This window comes from Ahaetulla prasina, chromosome 1 (assembly GCF_028640845.1).
Source record: "Ahaetulla prasina isolate Xishuangbanna chromosome 1, ASM2864084v1, whole genome shotgun sequence".
Taxonomy (NCBI): domain Eukaryota; kingdom Metazoa; phylum Chordata; class Lepidosauria; order Squamata; family Colubridae; genus Ahaetulla; species Ahaetulla prasina.
The window spans coordinates 269,037,727-269,058,465 of record NC_080539.1 but is presented as its reverse complement, the minus strand read 5'-3'; the positions used below and the strand labels follow the sequence as shown (position 1 = coordinate 269,058,465).

The 20,739-nt window shown below is 35.8% G+C and overlaps 1 protein-coding gene across 11 annotated transcripts in view; it reads right to left on the bottom strand.

The window, feature by feature from the left end:
* Positions 1-11,005: 11,005 nt before the first annotated feature.
* PLEKHA7 (pleckstrin homology domain containing A7) overlaps positions 11,006-20,739 on the bottom strand; it is a 152,127-nt gene continuing 142,393 nt past the window's right edge. For 7 of the 11 annotated variants that reach the window (XM_058158766.1, XM_058158835.1, XM_058158774.1 and 4 more), the window contains 4 exons: positions 18,703-18,836; positions 17,651-17,790; positions 15,661-15,763; positions 11,006-14,712 (listed from right to left, as the gene is read on the bottom strand). In XM_058158766.1, coding sequence (XP_058014749.1) covers positions 15,672-15,763; positions 17,651-17,790; positions 18,703-18,836 — 366 coding nt within the window. In that variant the 3' untranslated portion in view covers positions 11,006-14,712; positions 15,661-15,671. The remainder of the gene's footprint in view (positions 14,713-15,660; positions 15,764-17,650; positions 17,791-18,702; positions 18,837-20,739) is intronic. The other 4 variants (XM_058158780.1, XM_058158845.1, XR_009152237.1 and 1 more) reach the window with 3 other exon arrangements.

Here is a 20,739-nt window from a genome sequence, read left to right as displayed (position 1 = left end):
CCTGCCTTTAGATTCTTCTTCTCTCTTCGTATGCCATGAAGGCCGTTGAATTTTTCTTAAGTTTGTTAAATGACTTATTGAAATGGTATTTAATGTCTTTACGGGTGCTTTATTTTTTTAAAGCAGTTTTTGCTGGGGTTTTGGATGGTATAATTATTAAAAAGTAAGAACGGGAGCTTCTTTTGTCCTGATTATCATCCAAAAGAAACCGTATTGTAGGATATGTGCTGCATTGCATTTTGCAATGCTGTACATCTGTTGAATGCACGTGTGTGAATGAACTGATTTCAAAATTATGTCTAAGCAAGGAATGGCAGAGCAGTCTTTTAATGAAGAGAGGAATCTCTTCAAGAGACATTATGGGTAAATTGCGTTACGCCTATACAGAAACCTTAAATAGGTATGATCTTACTAAAGAAAAAATTAACAAAATAAGGTTTCTTTTCACTCTCAAAAAGAAAATCTTAACTATTGTAAGTTACCTCAGTTTTCTCAGAATTCATTAATTAGCACATTCATTGAAATCCATTGAGTTTAATATGGTTTATCCAAATAAACCATAACAAAGCATATGTATTAAAATATGTGCCTGTGTGTGTGGATTAGTTTGATTACAACAATTTCCTCCAAACTGATGCTCTTCAAATATTGTGGGGCTGTTATATATCTAGAAGACATTCAGTTGAAGAAGCTAGGCTATAGCATTTGTATTCTTTTTACTATAATTTACATAGTAAATATATTTTTGCATAATAGTTCTAGCTGAATCAAAAAATATTTTATATAGTGTACTAGTTCTCAGCATCAGTCAGTATCCTGCTTCAAATAAAATTAGATACATGAAGGCTTCTATTAGTGAAAAAGTATGTTATGGAAAAGTCACAAATTTGTACTTGACGCAAAAGGAACCCCTAATTTATTGTTCACTTAATGCTTATTCATACCCTCTGTGCTAATGTAGCTGTTCTGTTCATTTTGTCTCTCATAATCCTCTCGGTAGCATTGACAGCTCTTCCAAGATTTGCTTTCCAAGTTTCGTGGTGCAGGAAACCCACCTGTATTTGGTTTCTGTGTTAAGATCTAAGTTGTACAGGCTATTCTTTAGAAAGAATTGAAAGAGGAGAAGTAATTGGCAGCTAATTTAGAGGGAGTGAACAAGAGGGCAAATGGGAACAGGATAGTTTTTGAGGGGAGGAGTGTAGATCTGATCAAGTGTGAATAAGAATTGTGACTAATGGAACGACGTTATATATCTCTGGCTGCGCTGGGCACACAACCAGAGCCAGCAAAAGGAGGTCAAATAGGAACAAGATCAGATTGCTGATATAATCTTAACCCCGACTGCAGATTTAGACTGCTAGAAGAGCTGAGCTGTTTCTTCCCTTTACATTGGAAAAATGGGAATAAAGCCCCAAACCTTGCTGCATCCGTTTGCTATGGATAGATTCCCTCATTTGAGATTAGAGGACTTGCTGGAATTCTTGTGATATTACTTCAATGTGCTTTCTAAGAAATTCCATGAACTGACTCTTTTAAGAGGCTTATTATTTGAAATTGTCATTCCTAATCAAGGCTTGCTACAAGAAAATGCTGACTAAAGTGGAGTGTTGTCAAAAAGTGAAAAGGGGAAGAGCAAACAGACAAAAAATCAAGGCAAACCTAGTACTGACTGAAAGAAGTATGAGCTTCGGACTCATGCAATATTGGCCATCTTTTACATTACAAAGTTCCTAAAGAATAAGAAAGCTAAATGTTACTAATAATTGGTATGAAAGAAGACCAGTGAGGGTTACCGGTTGTTGCATATTGAAGTACAAGTATCTGGCTATTAGACATAACTTGTGAGTTTGTACTCAGCTCCCAACTCTTTTCAAATTAAGATATCTGCAAGTAGCAGGTTGTGATAGTTTAGTTCAAAGTCCAGAATGTCAACTGCTTTCAGGCAGAATAAAAGTTTTGGGGAAAGGGCATATTGAGGGTGAATCAAAGGTTCCCAAAGAAGAATCCAGACTTTGAATAATGAACCCACATCATCTTCATTTGCAGATATTCCTTCCATGGGGGCAAAGATCTTTTAGCTGTGATCTTTAGAAATGCTGAGAAAAAATGGTATCGGGCATAGATTTTATGGTGATTTGGCTGCCTGGAGCAAAGATTGCAATTTTCACACAACAAACGATGTCACCTATAGGTAGACTTTCTCAAGGAAGCAATTGGAACAACTAAATAAACTAGGATAATGAAAAGATACTTTTAGCATATCTTGAGAAACCGTACAATTAAAATGCCAAATAGTCTTGGTGGCTTCCAACTGAATATTTTAGTAAAAAGTGACCTGGAAAAACACTGGAAGGTAGCCAACACAACACCAATTTTTAAAAGCAGATGTTAGGCAAGATCCAGAAAATTTCAGGCAGGTATTCTTACTGTCTTCTGTGTGGATTTGTAGAAATAATTTTTAAAAATGTCTATGGAACAATAAGCCTTGCTGAAAGAAAATCGCTATGGATTCTGCAAGGGTAAATCCTGTCCACCAGTCTTCTAGAGTGTTTTGTTAACTAGTTAGGGAAAAAAAATACTGGTATTAAGTTTTCTCAATGAAAGGAAATTCGAAATAAAGTCTTTCAAGAACCCAAAATTACTGAGACCGGTTATTTTTAAGTTACTGATCTTGACACAGGGTAAGCAGGTAGCTAGGCAAGTTTATGGATTATTCAGGACAGTGAAAACTCATTTATGAAGAGCTCCAGAGGGATATTTTAGACTGAGAAACTGTCAACCAAACAGAAACCCTGCAGTTCAGTTCATGTGGGTGTAAAATAATGCACACTGGAATAAATTAACTATTATTTGGGGGATCATGATGACTAGCTTAATAGTTGTGTTTGGCAGCTATCGAAAAGCAAATGTTATGTTTGCAATCATTAAGAAAAGGATTGAAAATAAACTCACCAATAAAGTATGCCTACATACTGTACGTTCAGTTCTGGAATGCTGTACAGTTCTGGTGACAATGTTTGAAAAAATACTATGACTGCAAAAATGTAAGCAAAGGAAACTAAAATATTTATCAAACATTTACTTTTTGAGAGTAAGCTAGAACAGAATAAAAAGGAAAGGGGAGATGATCAAGATATATAAAACCCTGCAGTCACTAGGGTCATTGGTAAGCCAATGAAACTAATAAGGAGAATACATCACATAGAACATAGGTATCCTGTTGCATTTATTACAGTGAGGTGTGCCAACTCGCAAAGCATTTCTAATAAATAACTGCATTTATTTTGAAACTTGGCTCAAGGCTCAATAAGGGCATCTATACCTTCACAATGTGATAGTCACTAACCTGAATGGCTCTGGAATGGAGAAATTAATGGAGGACAAGATGAGTAAAGGCTATTGGTCCCCAAGTCACCAATTTATTTCTGAATAAATAACATTGCAAGGAGACCAATGAATGGGAGAGATGACCTCTTCTGTTATCTGGTTGTCAGCATCGCAGAAACATTTGGGCTGATGAGAAACAAAATGCTGGGCTAGGATGGAACTTGACCTTCAAAGTTTCCCCAAAGCTTTAACCAAAAACTGTCTACTATTGACCTCACCCCATTCCTAAGAGGTCTGTAAGGGGCGTGCATCAGAGCACAAACATGCCTACCATTCCTGTCCTATTGTTTCCTTTCATTATATCCAATTAATATAGTTATTACATACTTATATAATAAGTATAGTTACTTTCATGCTTATGCTTATAGAATAGAATAGAATAGAATAGAATTTATTGGCCAAGTGTGATTGGACACACAAGGAATTTGTCTTGGTGCATATGCTCTCAGTGTACATATATATATACTATTGTGACAAAATAAATAAATAAATAAAATAAATACTTACATTCTCAGCCTGCCTAAAAGTGCAATTTAATAGGACATGTCATTTTAACATTGTGGCATCCAAATCTTGGAACTTACCTGCCCAGGGAAGTATGCAAGGGATTGTAAAGCTAGTTTCAACAAAAGTCCATGTGTGGTTGCTTTTTCATTGATAAACCCTGGTTTAAAATTAAAGAACACTTGTAATATTTCTACATTATGCTGCTTCTTGGGGTATTCTTAGCTGGCCATCCTTAAAAAAATGGGCTATGCTTTCGATTTTAAATTGTACTTTAGCAAACTATTAGGAGCCACCTGATTAGCAGTGCTAGTTGCAATACTTAAGATGGTGACAGGCAGAGCCATCTTTTCATGCATTTCAGTCAGCCACTCTGTCTCAGCACAACCTACCTCACAGGATTGCTGTGAGGATGAACAGGCAGAGGGGAGCATTATGAACATTGTCTTGAAAAAGTGGGAGTTAGATCAACTAAATAAAATCACCATCAAGACTACTTAAGGCAGCCTGGCTGAAGTCTGGTTTCTTTATCACGATGGAAAAAGTGGTAAATGTAGCTGCTGAAGATAGTGCATTTCATACTGTGGAAGCAACACCAAAGAATTCAATCAATTGGAAATAATTGAAACCCTAAACTTAATTATTATTAAGATACAAAAAAACGCATGTTCCAAACTGATGGTTCTTAAGATATGGCTTCCACAGGTATTCCGGAGGTGAAAAACGCCTGGATGTCTGATCCAACATTTGTCATTTTAGCAATATGACAAATATTCTCTTTGAACAATCCTGTTTGGAGTGTCCTGCTTCAGGAAAGTATTCATAAGAGGAAGGAAGGAAGGAAGGAAGGAAGGAAGGAAGGAAGGAAGGAAGGAAGGAAGGAAGGAAGGAAGGAAGGAAGGAAGGAAGGAAGGAAAATCTTTTCATATAAATAATTATCAGGGAGATTAGGCACCCAATTTTTTTTCCTGCCAGAATCATTTTCATGTATTGTTAGGGCTATGCTTTAATATGATAGAACAGTAACGTGTCCTGTCCATCTATGGTATGAAATGCCACAATATGCCTAGACTGTTCAAGATTCTTAATAAAAGAAGAAATATCAGTTAAAAAGAAGAATAAAATAAAAGGAGTCTAATAGCCAGGGGAAAACATGTTTTGCTGCACTGCACTATGGGGGAAAAAACCCTTCTATGGCCTCAGAAAATAGGATCTCATCAGGTGTTTTTAAGAAAGGAGGCTCAAAGTTTCTTTCAGAAAGCCCAATTTTTAGGGCAGCATCAAAGGCCACAGGTCCTTCTAAGGCTATGGTTAGGGAATTCACATCAAAGATCATGTGCATGCTAGTTCTCATGTCAAGGAGGGCTGCTGGTGGAAATCTCTTGTGGATTTACTACAGTCCCCTGAAGAGATTAAATTATGCACTGAAGCTCCTCTATAACATGGAGACAAAGAGAATCAATGCCCCGGCTGGGTTTCCTAATCAAAGCTTGGCATCTTTATTTGCTTTGAGGCCTTATGAAGCATTGGGAGAAACGGAACAAGCAAGTGCCTCAGCAAAGATGGAAGGGCCAGGAGATGTGTTTGGTTTGAAGAAAGCAATCTCCTTTTATCAAACTTTCACCTGAAACTTCAAGCCTTTGCATGTGGCATCTAAAAAGGAGCCACATCCTTCGCCACAAGGTTGTTGGTATTGTATAGGCTTGATAATCATGATGAAGATTCATTCGAAAGAAGACAAACGGGCCTGGAACTGCAGCAGCCAAACAGATCAGAAACAGTATTCTGCTTTCCTCATTTCATGACAGCCTTGTGAGAAAAGATACTTTACATTTCTAAAAAGAATATAGAGGCATAAAGTCTGCTCTTCAAGTTAGTTGATGGGATTTTTTTTAAAAATGCCAGAGAGCGAGAGAGAAGTTATGATACTCCTTTTATCACTTTTTTTATTATTTCTTAAGAAACTAGTAGAAGTTTAGGCTTCTGTGGCCAATGTATGATAAGAAAGCAAATGAACATACCAAAATACTTGCACTGTACAAATATAGCAGCAATGAAATAGTGTGCCATAGGCTGGTTCCAGTCTTGATAATTACCAATTATACCAGTGGTAGTCAACCTGGTCCCTACCGCCCACTAGTGGGCGTTCCAGCTTTCATGGTGGGCAGTAGGGGTTTTGTCCAATAAGCACTTTCCTTTTTTTTAATTTAATTGACTTTTTAAAAAAATTTCATAGCATTATTTAAAAACATTTTCATTAGGTTTTCATAAAATTCCCCGTGACAATTTAAATTTCTGAAAATATACTATTTGTATCACCCACGCATAAGTTTAGTTCATGTTACGTAAGTGAAACTAAATGGTGCTATAGTGTGACTGCAAACAAAAGAGCCTCGTCCCAGAATAGCTCCCGCATCTCCCCCCGGACTGGTGGGTGGTTAGAAAATTTTACTACTAACAGAGATACAAAAGTGGGCGGTAGGTATAAAAAGGTTGACTACCCCTGAATTATACCATTCAGGTTTTGATATTTTTGTACACATCCCCCCCTCCATCAAACATTTTGCAGTTGTTGCATTTTGTTCTGTTTTGTCTTGTATCTTTGCAAAGCCTTCTTTTGCTTCTAGATGGCATCTGGAGTTAGGTGATCAGAGAATGGCAGCATTCACACACAGCACTAAATTACAATATAGTTATTATTTATTTTTTCAGATTCTAAAGAATCTTTAGAATTATATATTCCAGTATACAACGGGTAAGGAACTGTAAAAAACGAAACTCTATAAAACAAAATGCTGAGACAAAACAAAATCAGTGTTGGTTGTAATTAGCCTGACCACATACCAGCCTAACTCCAAACCAGATCTAAAGTTTCTTCCTACAGTGCGGTTAGGACAATATGGATATTGCAGGATACTACCAACTTAGTTCTTCATATTTCTCAAATCTACAAAGTACACCATGTAAAAATATGTTTATTCAGCAAATTTTAAAAATCAAATATTTAGTGCAATGAAAACCAAAACAAACCAAATATAACTGCAATAAAACAGAGGAGCTCAAACATTTTCAGCCAGTTTTAAATATCAAAATTTAAAAGTAAAATGACTGAGCAAACTAAAGAATAATTTGCAATGAATATAACATTGGCACCGATGTGTTCTCCCCTTTTTTAATATAGATTTACATCTCAGATTACCTCATTCAGCTACTTCAGATGTTAACAAGCATAAAAGAGGAACAGATCCTTGTGGGGTTTTGTCAACAAATATAACAGTGTAAAGTCATGATTCCCAAATATTTTTTTTGTAACCAACTTCACTGAATAAAAATATTATGTTACCTTTTCCTGTCTTACTCAAGTATCCATGGGTGATTGTATTAAAAGCAACTGACAAACGAAGGCGAACAAGAGGGATTTCATTTAGCAAAGATCAGAATGGCCAAGGTTGTCTTCATTAAAATTCTCACCCACCTCCCAAGTGGTTTCTTTTTCTTAAACTGTCTTAAACATCTTTTGATTAAATATGTTGATTTAAAAAATAGCATCTCCTTTGACTCAGGATCTATTTCTGATAACTTTGTAACCATATCCATGTATTTTTCCTGACAAGAATACATAAGTGGTTTCCCTTTACCTACTACCTACCTACCTACCCCCACCTCTCTCTCTCATAAAGAATAGTATTGGGGATAAAGCTCATAGATTCCAATGCTAGCAATTTCACTATAGTTTGAAGTATCATAGTATAGTTCTCCATATTTAACATGAATTAAACTGAGATAATAGTTTCTCTCTACAGTATATAGCACTCTAATTGTTAAAGACAAAGGTTTGAAAAATGTTTAAAAACTGTAAAGTTTCCCTTTAAACATTGAAATCAAAGCCAAATACCCCCATTATCAAATCTAATATACATAACAGCCAAAAGCATAGCCTTCTGGATATGACAAACTTTCCAGCAATTTGAAGTTTTTATGTTTACAGATACTGGGTTTCAGTATTGTAGAAATGTTTTTCCACATACTCATATCCTTATCTCTATATATCTATCTCTAGCATATCTATCTATCTATCTATCTATCTATCTATCTATCTATCTATCTATCTATCTATCTATCTATCTATCTGTTATGTATTCTTGTATGTACCTTTAAATATTTGGGCGGGAAATCAGCACGTTGCTGATTGGTAGAACTGTATAAAAGGAGAGGTTTTTCCCCCAGCCTGTTGCTGGGTTCACCCTATATTAAAGAGCTGTTGTCACTACCCTGGTCTCCAGCCTCGTTACTTCCCGAACTTAACACTATCTATCTATCTTTTCTCTTTTCTTTTCTCTTTCTGTCTTTCTTTCTTTCTTTCTTTCTCCTTCCCTCCTTCCTTCATTTCTTCTTTCCTTCTCTCTCTGGGTATAAGCAAATAGCATTACTTCCAGATAAATCTATAAATGATTTGCGCGGTGTTGTTTTCTGTTAACAGAATAATCTCTTTACTCATGTTCCCATTTCTCCATATAAGAATTTTGTTTCAAAATTATCTGTACTGACATTTAAGGACACCATTAAGTTCATTTTTTAAAGATTCAATTTATCATTAGATCTTAAGATACTTCAGAAGTTAAACAAACATGGTAGAATCTGTGTCTCCGCCTATATGTTCATGTGGTTTTGATGCAACACAGTGGTTTACAGTACTTTAAATGTGAAACAAAATTTCAGATGTGCAGATGTGATCTCTTTGTTAGTAATAGCTGAAGTCTAGAGTCCTGAAAAAAGCATGTGAATCATGCTTTACTAAAGAGTCACAATGCAATTCAGTGAATTGGGATACATTTCTTTGGTACTTTCTAAATGATTGTTCTGAAGTCCCACGCTAATGCCGCGTAGGCTAGAACAAAGTTCTCTCTCAAAGCATTATCTGACATTTTTATTTATTCCATAGGTCAGAAGGTTTTTTTCCCTTCCCCAGATCATGATTCTGCTGTAATGCCTTCATTCCCCCTTCTTCTCAGACTTACCTGTAGTTTAAAACATTCAAAGTGTGGCTTGGGCACAGAATACCTCAACAGGCTGTATTAAAAATGCCCTTTAAAAATCCCACAGCTTTGAAGTAAAAGAAATATCTCAAGAAGTTTTCATAGAAAGTTCATTGCAGTTGGTTCAATTCAGCCAGACTTAGATGCACCTTTTCAAATAATAGGGGGGAAGGGGGGAGAAAGTGTAAAAAAGAGGTCAGGCCCAATCAATAGACTTGTTCAAACAGAATTCCAGTCACTGTGATGTATGTACATTTTGTGCTCTCCCTTTGTACTGAACACTATGAAGAAAGGTTACTTTAGCTAGTAGGCAGTAAAAGTCTTCGTCTTTTGAACGCGCCTCAGCAATAGCAAGGTTGATCAGGCAAAATCACATCACAATATTTTTGTGTCTTCTCTGTGCTTCTGATAACTCTGTAATCACATACACACACACACACACACACACACACACACACGTGTGTGTCTGTGTGTGTGTCATTTGCAAATACTTTAAAAGAAGAAAGACAGAAATCAAGGAGAGTGAACCCTCAAAAATATGCTTTCCTGATCTCTGAAGCTGTGCTTCTCTCACAAGCGTGACATTAATTCACAGAGTTGGAGGAAACCTTTTCTGTTAGCCGTTGTTTATTCTGAAACTATGTAAATGCAGTTCATCACCCTTTAAAAAAATCTTTGGTGGGACAGAAAGCTGCACTAGCACAGGGGGTAACTCATTTGCCATAAGCAGCCTGATAATGATTAAAGCTGTAAATTAAAGAGTTCTCAGTCCCAAAGTGAGTATAAACAGTAGAGGTCATCTTGACTTATGGCCATAATTGAGACTTTAAACTTCTATCACTAAGCAGCATGGTTGTTAAGCGAGTTGCACCAGTGGTAGGATTCAGCCAGTTCGCACCACTTCGGGAGAACCGGTTGTTAACTTTCTGAGCAGTTTGGCAAACTGGTTGTTGGAAGAAATCATTAGGGCAGAGAACCGGTTGTTAAATTACGTGAATCCCACCACTGAGTTGCACCCGATTTTGCAATGTTTTTGCTGCGGTGGTTCAGCAAATCACACAAACATTAAGCAAATCACATCCAGCTTGCCCCACTGATTTCGTTTGTTGAAACGCCCTGAGAAGGTTGCAACTGGTGATCACGTGACCCCAGGATGAGGCAACCATAAAATGAGGGTTGCCAAGCATCCAAATTTTGATCATGTGACTGTTGGGACGTGGCAATGTTCATAAGTGTGAGAACCGGTCCTAAGTCCCTTTTTTAAACGTTTTTCCAATGCTTTTTCATAATTTTGAAAGGTCATTAAGCAAAAAACAAGGACTGCCTGTATATATATTTTAAAATAACAGAATAACAGAGTTGGAAGGAATCTTTGAGGTCTTCCACTCCAAACCCCTGCTCAGGCAGAAAACCTCCTAAATAAAATAAAAATAAAGTAAAATATACTTAATTGTTGCTTATAAATGGGGATAAGCAGCAATACATTCACACAGTGTTCCATAATCTGAACCCAGATTATATGCAGATAGGAAAACGCTACCTGAAAATTGGGAAATTCAGATTGGGGATGGAAGTGAACATTTACCAGAAAAACTTTTGCTGGAAGAGTGCAATTTAGAATCAATGAGATCTATAAGAAAATAGTGACCGCACTGGGGTATGTTTCTGAATCCTGTGGGGCTTTTCCTAACCCAAGAGATAAACTGATGTTTGCAAAGCCCTTACAAATTAAGCAAAAGCTATTTCCAATCCGTATTTATTTCATAAAGAAGTTTTAGTAGATACTGCAACATCACCATTGTCATTAAGAAGTATAATGTCTGTAACATAGAGGTAAGGAATCAATGGCCCACTGGATGGTTTGGGCAAGGAACTCAGCAACTTATTTGAGTTCTATGCTAGGGATACAAAAGACGTGCAGTCAGATCCTGTGGGATGAAGGCAGAGAAAAACTGTGATGTAGTTCAATGTGGATCTGAGAACGAGGGACAATATTTTGACAGTAAAAATCAAACGCAGATTCAATTGCAGTCAAAATTTGAAGAACAAATGATAAAAATCCAAAGGCAGATCAAATATAATGTTAATAGTTTAATATGTACATATATATTGTCTCCAAATTGTTACATTTCATTTAAATTAAAAATTTCTTGCAAAATATTTCAACATTTTAATAAAGAAAAAAATAAAAGAATATCATTTTGACAAAATGTTACATGCTTCACACTGGCAGTATTCAATTAAAATAGATTGTATTTTCTAAATACATTTATCAAGAATAGTTTTCAAATATAGCCAAAATAGAATACAAGTTCAAAAAATAATTTTCAATCCAGTTACTATTTGATAAAAGACACAGTCAGGTAGAAATTGTATCTCTTAACTTAATGACGGAAAGGAAAACAAAAACAAGTGTTTCTCTTTATGTAATTCTTCTTTAGTTGCTAGAATAAATATGTCCAATTACATATTGTTGACCAACTTTAAAGAAAGAATTAGCAATGCAGTGTTAGATTTCAACAAACACTATTAATAAAAGCCTAAGGGAAAAATTAACATAATCATTCTTATGATTTTTTCAGAGTCAATTTTGCTGTAAGAAAAACTATTTTATGTTATCATTTGGGATGGATGAAGAATTTTGTTTAAACACAGAAAACAATCATTTGACTTTTACAAATGTAAAATGAGATAATGCTATTTCATTCCGACCTGGTTTAAATTAAATTAGCCTGTTCTTCACATGGAGCTGTATGTGCTTCTCAAGGTATTGAGTATTATTATATGAGTATTTATTCTTGGGTATCTGAATTTTCCACATCTGTTTTAATAATTCCATTCTACTCTGAAACAAATAATTGGCACTCACTTCTACAAGTTAATACATAAAAGGTATGGACTGTAATACAGAAAGGATTTCATTCTTCTTGAAAGATTTCTTCACTGAATGGTAGCTGCAAGGCAACATCACAAAGAGATTTTTAAAGTACCTCAAACTCTCAAAATTAGTTTGCTATGAAGTGTGTGCCTGTTCAAAGAACAAACATCAAATGAAAGACAACATGTAGTTCTCTGCAAATCTTAGTTTGGGAAGCCAGCATGGAAGCTTTTTTCCCCACACATGAACTCCTCTTATTTTACATACATTCCCTCTACATCATTAATAGTCATGCTCAATAAGGCTCATGAATACAGACTCTTTGCTACCTGTGAAATTCTGTTCTCCATTTTTTCAAATCTCCAAAATTTTAACAGTAAATTTTAGGAAATTCATTTATCTTTAAGATTGTGCATTGTACTAAACCAGGGGTCTCCAACCTTAGCAACTTTAAGCCTGGAGGACTTCAATTCCCAGAATTCCCAGGATTCTGGGAGTTGAAGTCCTCTAGGCTTAAAGTTGCCAAGGTTGGAGACCCCTGTACTAAACCATGCAGTAACCAGCTGAAAACTACAGGTTTCACTTTTTATGTAAAAGATGCTACAACTTTAGTTGCACCTCTATAACAGCTATCAGTATGAATGTCTCAATAATTTATACTGGGATTTTGTAATAAAAATAGTCTCAGGCTTATATGTAAGGGTAGTAATGTTATAAACCAGCTTTAAGGAAACAATTTCTATTACACATGGGCACCCTGTGGCTTCTAGAAAACTACCCTGTAATCTTGTGGTGAACAGCCATATTTCTCTCTGCACCAATTCACTAATTTAAATCCACATCCCATTGCACGGACTGTGTTGAGCCACAGAAAAATAATCCTTGTATGACCTATTGTGCAATCTTCACGAGGATGAAGGGGTGAAATTAATTTTCATTCCAAAATTAACCCAATTTGTCCTGTTAACAGCAAGGAAATATTCCAGGATTTGGCAGCTGTTTGTTTCTGCCATCTCCCTCTGGGATCTTCCTTATGCCAGAATTACTGCAATGGAGGAATGGAAGAGTTTAAAACGTCTTCATATCCCCATAGTCGTCCTCGTAAAGCTGCTCTTTGCCTGCTGATATTACTGGCAGGGACACAGCACCTCAGAGCACAGTTGGGGAGCAGGATTAAATCCCTCTCCCAATAAGAGTGAGATATGTGTATGGGAGAAGGTGTGAATGTGTCACTGCCCTGACATTTAGTGCAAGTCTGAAGAATCTTCCAGAATCTTGTCTCCAAACCAAATGTGAGCCCATCTTGGCTTAAATCCATATTTACTTTACTCTAAATGATTAGGATTATTTTTTATACAGTTGGTATAAAAAGAAAGTACTGTAATAGAAAGCTGTAATACACTGAACTCACTTCTGCAGGAGAATGAACAAGATACTGGCGGCTGTCAGCCCACATTTTTAATATACCACACAAGCCTTCACATTAAAAAAACAACCATTAACTGCTTTTATTAGCTTTTTTTTGCCTAAGACCCAAGAAGAGAAATCTTATACTTTAGATTTTAATTGTCTGGGCCAGGAGCTAAATCAACATAGCAAATTATAAATAGTTAACAATAAATCATTTGCGCTGCTTTTGAAAATACAGATATCAACAACATAAATATTTCAGTAAAATGACATATTAATAATTGTGTCAGTTATTTTAAATATTTCGTTTTGAAGTGGGTGATCTGAGCCCGCTGTGGATGTAGGACCTTTTCGATGGAGCACTTCGTAGAGGGATCGATAAAGAACAGCTTCCTGCTGAATGCAGAGATGTACCATGACAAATCTTTTTTTTTATTAAAAAACATTAGATTTTGTGCGTAACTTATGCCCTCTTTGTGACAAATGTAGAGAATGTATGCATATGTATATTAGTGCTGGAGGACAAATTACATGAGAATTGCATTTAAGTTGGGAAAGGGATGGGACTGGACTGAATTGAGTGTATTTCATTGCCTAAGCCCTAAACTTAAAGATGATATTAAAAAAATGGATTTCTTTTTACAACAGGTGGAAAGTGTTGCTAGATTAGTGATGTCATGTTGGACAGAGGTCTATAATGATTCTCAATTATAATAGGCTATATAATTTATTTAAAGGGGTCCATCTTTTGTATATTTTATATCTAGTTTTTGTATTTGTACAAGATCTGTAATTATTGAAATGTTGATTACTTCAATAAAATTGCACCTGATTGTGGTCACAAAACCATTATCCACTATATATATAAACTCACTATATATCTATCTAACGGGATAATGGTTTTTTAAATTTTCCTTTCTAAACACAAAATATCCAAAGAATATAATGTTGCATCTTCATAGCATACATCCAATCTTTTAAATGTAAGCAGCCCTTTTTCAACAACAAATCTAATACATACTTTGTTTCTTAAAAAAAATATTGTCATTCAGTGTAGCACATCAAATCTTTAAAAATCAATGAACTGATCAGCAGGACCTGCATAGGCTTGAATTATGGCTGTTGCACATATTTTATATCAGTGTTTTTCAGTCTTGGCAATTTTATGATGGGTGAACTTCAACTTCCAGAATTCCCCCACCAGAATGAACAAATATCCAGAGTAAAGTCCATCTTCCTAACATTACCAAGGTTGAGAAACACCGTTTTATATAGTATGTTAAAAATGCTGTTAACTTATTGGGTTTTTATTTATTATTCAAAGTTGTTTTATTTTTTGTTGTATGAACGTTCTCCATACTTATTTATAAAAGGTGTTCAGATAAGAGTAATTATGAGTGAAGGCTAGCCTGGGGGTGCCTCTTCCTTCTTTCTGGTTGCATTTGTTCATTAGGCGATTGTTACATTCCAGGAATCACTGTTCAGTTACTGCTTTGGCTAGCATAAAGAAAAACACAATGCAATTAGATATCAATGAAGCAAATTTACTAAAAAGCATAAATTTCCCAATTGCTGTTAATAGCTAATAGTGCACATAGGTAATTTTGGACTGGGAACTGGCTTGTGATGGGGTAGTTAGATTAGATCAACATATAGTGGTAAAGCATATTGTGCTCTCTCTTCTGATATTTTTTATACTTGATATATTACAGAGAAAACCCAGGAAACAAAATAACATTGTTTTGTTAACCAGTCTTAATTAAAAAAGAAATCTCCCAAGCATGTGTAATTCACTCAATTCTACTATAGCACTCAAAAAAGACCTAGGGAAAAAAAAAGCTTAATTTTCTTTTCAAAAAAAAAAAAGGCAATATATTTTAAAGAAAAAAATAACTCTATGAAACTATATACAAACTTGGTTTATTGCCAGGGCAAGCCACCAAAGGTATGGCAGGATTTGTTTCAGTGATAATGATTGCCATAACTATTCTTCAATTTATGGCCTAGCATAAGGAGATGAAGGTTCTTTTTATTTCTGCTATCAATAATAGTATGTATTTTATTATGTAACATCTATTTTACATATTTAATATTTATTCAGATTTTATTTAATATTTTAGGATTTTCCAGTTTCCACGAGACAGGGCTTGTGGCAATTCCCATTTTCAATATGCGGTGCTGCTATTACAAAACCACATGTATGAATTTCATTTATAATAACATCATAATGATAAGGAAGTTAAAACAATTTGCAGCCTCACAGCAGTTCTTGACAATTTCTGCAAATACCTTGTAAGAATTTTTACTTTTCTTAACTGAAAGAGCAAAGATTCTTTAGATCACTAAAGTTTGCATGCAGTTATTATTACATTTACAGAGAGATCCAACATCGGCAAAGCATATCATTAATGGCAAATATAGGCAGCAAGAGCAGTTAGTTCTTACTTTCAAGGTGTTTAGACAAATGTGTAGTGAAATCCATTGCTTAAAGGGAGTGGCTGAGGTACAGAAGGTGAGGGTGCTTTAGTTGGGTAAATCAATTGCGGAGCTAGAAGGGATCATACAAAGGAATTAGGCACCACACTTGCTCTTTGTGTTTTTCCTCTTTCACACACACAGATATACACAGCTAAATGGGCTCGATACAAGATAACAGAGCCAGCCATTGGTATGAATTGTAATACTTTTTAAAAATCAACATGTACTTTCTGTATCAAGAAATTTTAGTTCTACAATATGGAAAATCACCGAGTCATTTTTATTTTATTTGTTGTGTTTTCCTCAAAAAGGAAGAAAAAAGTATACTGTCTGATCCATCGGAGTGTGGCTGAGTGCTAACAAGCACATTAGAAAACTGTTGTAAACAGAGATTCTATTAAAGGATATTATGAGATTATGGAATTTCTTGAGAATCTGTGTTCTGTAGTGATCAGAGCCAGCTTCAATCTATCAGTCGTACAAATTTGCTGGGTGATTTTGAGCCAAGAATTGTCTCTCGGCTTGGTTTAGTTCAAGAGTTGTTATAGCTTGGAAGGAAAGGTGGGTTGTAAATCTAATGAATAAACAAATTTATATGTTCACTTTCACTAAGATATTTTGTTTCTCCTAGATTTCTTGCTTGACTTTCTACTTATCTGAATCAAAAGATATATATCACAGTGGAAATAATTCTAGCAAAAATGTCTTTCTCTAAGATAAATGTAGAACCTGTTTTCTTTAAAAATGAACTAGAATCTGCCATGGATATTATCTTGGAGTGCTGTCTTATTTTTTGAGAATAATCAATTCTCAAATAATCAATTCTCTTTTGCAATAATAAATTTGTTATATTTTTAAAAAATCAAAGGAATCAGAGAGTATTTGCTGACGTCACAAAATAAACGTAGATGTGATTTTGTGCTGCAGCTCACAACAGAAATCAAGATGAAATTAAAATCAATTAATAAAATATAAAATTAAGGCAATAGATAATACTGGCCCTGCTATATACAATGAAAATATCATGCTGTATTAGTAACACATTGAAAGATTGAAGTATAAAGGAAGCACCACTTAGCAAGAACAACTTCATTTGCTATTTATGTATGTACTTAGTTTCCAAAAAGATTAAAAAAAACTTTAGCTGAAACCCATGAAGCTTTAGGAGGATTAAGTGACTAAATTTTCAAAAATAATTTGCCAAATCCAATTCTAAATCTTAGAATAGTGCAATCAATCAGTCAAATTTCACTGTTTTATTTTTATAAGTTTTACAGTATTTTGATGAAAAAGCCTGAACATGTGAACAGAAAAAAGATGAGGTGTTATACAAAGATAAAACAAAGGTCTCAGTACATGCCCCGCCCCAAGTAACAATCATCCAATACCATGCTGATTTTTTTGGAAGGAGCCTCACCAAAGACGTAGGTTAGTAAAGGGCTCCTTCACTGAGCCAAGGATTGCCTTCAATATGAAGACAACCCACCACCACAACAGTTCACAGAGCACTAAGAGGAACACATTGTTGAAAACACATTTGCCATCTTCAAACGTCTACCAAATATTTTGTTTAAATTGGAATCTCATGTTGATGACTGCAAATCTTTCTAAACTGTGGGCATGCCCATTTAATCTTAAGGTGTGATCTCGCGATCTATACATTGCCTTAGCAGATGAAGACTTGCTGTAAAGAAAATTTTGTGTCGCATCTCCACGCAAGTAGGAGGAAACTATACCCAGCATTGAATACTGATTAATACAATGCATGGTTTAAATCCAGTGGTTCAGCTCCGTGAGGAAAACTATCCAATTAGGACATCTAAATAACACAAAAAGTCATGGTCTTAATGCCCCGATATGTATGGTAGCCCAGAAGAAAGGTATTAATGCACATTATGTAGCAGTGTAACTAAAACAATGCATTGTCACAGCCACTGCTTTATAAATAGAGCAGTACCTGCTACCTCTTTGCTCCGCTGAGAGGCTTCAGAAGCCAGTGCGTATGATATGGTAATGATGCGTTCCTGCTCATGTAGCTGAGAATCTAAATTTGAAGAGATGTATTTGTCCTGAATTGGAGGCTGGAGGTTGTGCACACTAGGGTAAACATAAAAAGAAAAGAAATAAAAATGTGATGTAGTCTCAGTCCCCACCACTTTCCAATATATGGAAATATATGGAAATAAAAAGACTTCAGGATTATCTTGAAATTATGAATCTGGGAATTATAATCACTTCTTATAACATATTTATACAATTGGTGTATTACCAATTATTGAGAGTATTAAAAATACAGACAATACAGCTAATAGAAAAATAACACAATCAACAAATGAAAGTCAGTTTACCCTAGTAGTTAAGTTGCTGGCCTAGAAACCAGGAGACTGGGAATTCTAGACCTGCCTTAGGAATGAAAGCCCGCTGGGTGAATTTGAGCCAATAATTCTCTCTCAGCCCAGCCTGCCTCACAGGATGGTTTTGTGGGAGAAATAGGAGGAGGAAGGAAGGAGTATTATGCATGTTTGCACCTTGAATTACTTATAAAGTAATAAAGGGAGGTTAAAAATCTAATAGATAAATAAGTAAGCTAGCTAATCAGCAGCAAAAAATAAATAAATAAATTACCAAAGCAAAAAGTTTAAATACAGGGGAGCTTAAAACAAGTTTTAAATGCCTTAAAAAGTAGAATGGCTCTTAAAGGACCTTGCTGGGGTGGAATTCACAACTAAATGCTACCTTTGGCAGGGATTTACAGTAATGGAACATCCTCTAAGAAGCAGTTGCCATTTGGATTAGAGCCAGTAAAGGATTCTGAATGAAACATCTCACTGCAAAAGGTGGAGATAGACCCAGGATTTTACAGGTCTATATTTATAACATACAGAAACAAGCAAGATTTATTGTTCAGTACAAGATGTACTGAAGCAATAAAGTTGATTATATGTGTATGAATGGCTTTTCATGTTTCCTGATATTATAAATAAAGAGGAATTATACACAAAGCCTTACCTTGATCTGGTAAGAATATGCCTAATTTTTTCTGCCTTACGATGTCTTGCTTCCAATTCTTCAGGAGTGAGGGGGTCTTCAGGATCCATCTCAATGTACCGTTCTGGAATTGCAACCTTGTCTGGTTTTGACAACTGGGTAGAGGATTTTTTAAAACAAAAACAAAAACAAAAACAAAAATAATTATAAATATTTACTGTGCTACATTAAAACATTTGTATGTTCAAATACACAAAAGCGGGAAAAAAAGAATATATGGTCAGATTTCTCTGATGCCTTCTTTTTAATCACAATTAGGTTTTTTTTTTAAAAGGAATGTACAAACAATACCAGTGAGAAAAATCTCAAGGACATGCTTAGGTGTAGTTGCTATATAATGAGATTTTGAGAATTCAATTTAAGAAGCAATTTCTCTCTTGTTATCAGGATACCTTTTCAGGTTACTTTTTAAATCTTCAGGAGTTAGACTTCAGATATAGATAACAATTCCAAACCCAAGCTGGCATATCTAGAATTAATGAAGTAATTTTATTTGTTAGTTTCTCTTAATCTGACGGTTTATTCTGTTCTTTAATCTTTCAGTGAAATAAAATATTCTTTTGGGCCACAAGATGGCTCTGTAGGTTTTGAAATATATTGTTAAGGAGCGGGGGGGGGGGACCCCCCAAACTGATGATATTCTGCCTGTGGTGATTTCCTTCCTTCAGTTTCTAAGATTCTCAGCATTATGCAACATTAAAACAAACATGGAACAGGAAATAATAATCAAAATAATCAGAATCCAGTCTTAAATCTGACTGACTCCTAAAAAATTATGTGATGGTATTATCTCAGAGTAACATTTAAAACCTCCAAAAAAGCTCCATAATAAAGTTGTTTCATACTGAAGAAACATTCTTAACTCCCCTAATTTCAGGGGAGTAGGAAAATTACAAGCAATTTTTCCTGATATATTCTAATCGGGCAGGCTGATTTTGGTTGGAGGGCAGAATTCTGAATGTACCATGGAATAAAATCATATGCTGCTTTAGAGTATTTTAAATTATACTCAGAAGCCTACTGGCAACCAGTGCAAGGTCTCAAGTTTACGTACAATATGCTGTTAGCATTTAATGCTAATTAGGTGGACTCCTGCATTTTGTACCAAGTGCAGTTTCTGAGTAGTATTTAAAGTTAGCTTCTAAAGAGTAATTACGGCTGTCCACCTGCGAAACGAAAAGAGCAAAAGTTACCATCGGTGGATCCTCCTCTTCCTCTCCCCCCTCCTCCTTGTAAAGCCACCACACACCAACCAATTGGGCAAAGTTGCTCCTGGCAAGAGCCTCCACCGACCCATGTTGCAGTAGCCATGAATCTAAAAAGGATTCCTCAGGAGCTATGCTAATCCTTTGATGGACAACACTGTAAAGAACCTTAATGAATGATTTTGTCTTGTGCACAGTCACTCATGCGCTCGTTACCTCTCGCTTGGATTATTGTAATGCTCTCTACATGGGGCTCCCCCTGAAGTGCACTCGGAGGCTTCAGTTAGTCCAGAATGCAGCTGCGCGGGTGATAGAGGGAGCTACGCTTAGCTCCCATGTAACACCGCTCCTGCGCAGACTGCACTGGCTACCTGTGGCCTTTCAAGTGCACTTTAAGGTGTTGGTTACAACCTTTAAAGCGCTCCATGGCTTAGGGCCTGGGTACTTACGGGACCGCCTGCTGTTACCACATGCCTCCCACCGACCCGTACGCTCTCACAGAGAGGGACTTCTCAGGGTGCCGTCCGCCAAACAATGTCGGCTGGCGGCCCCCAGGGGAAGGGCCTTCTCTGTGGGGGCTCCCACACTCTGGAACGAGCTTCCCCCAGGTTTACGCCAAATACCTGACCTTCGGACTTTCCGCCGCGAACTGAAGACACACCTTTTTATCCGCGCGGGGCTGGCTTAAATTGAATTTTAAATGTTAAATTTTATTAATTTTAAATGGGGTTTTTTAGTGTATGGTAAATTTTTAAATTTTCAGGCTAATTTAAATAAGTTTTTTAAATTCCGT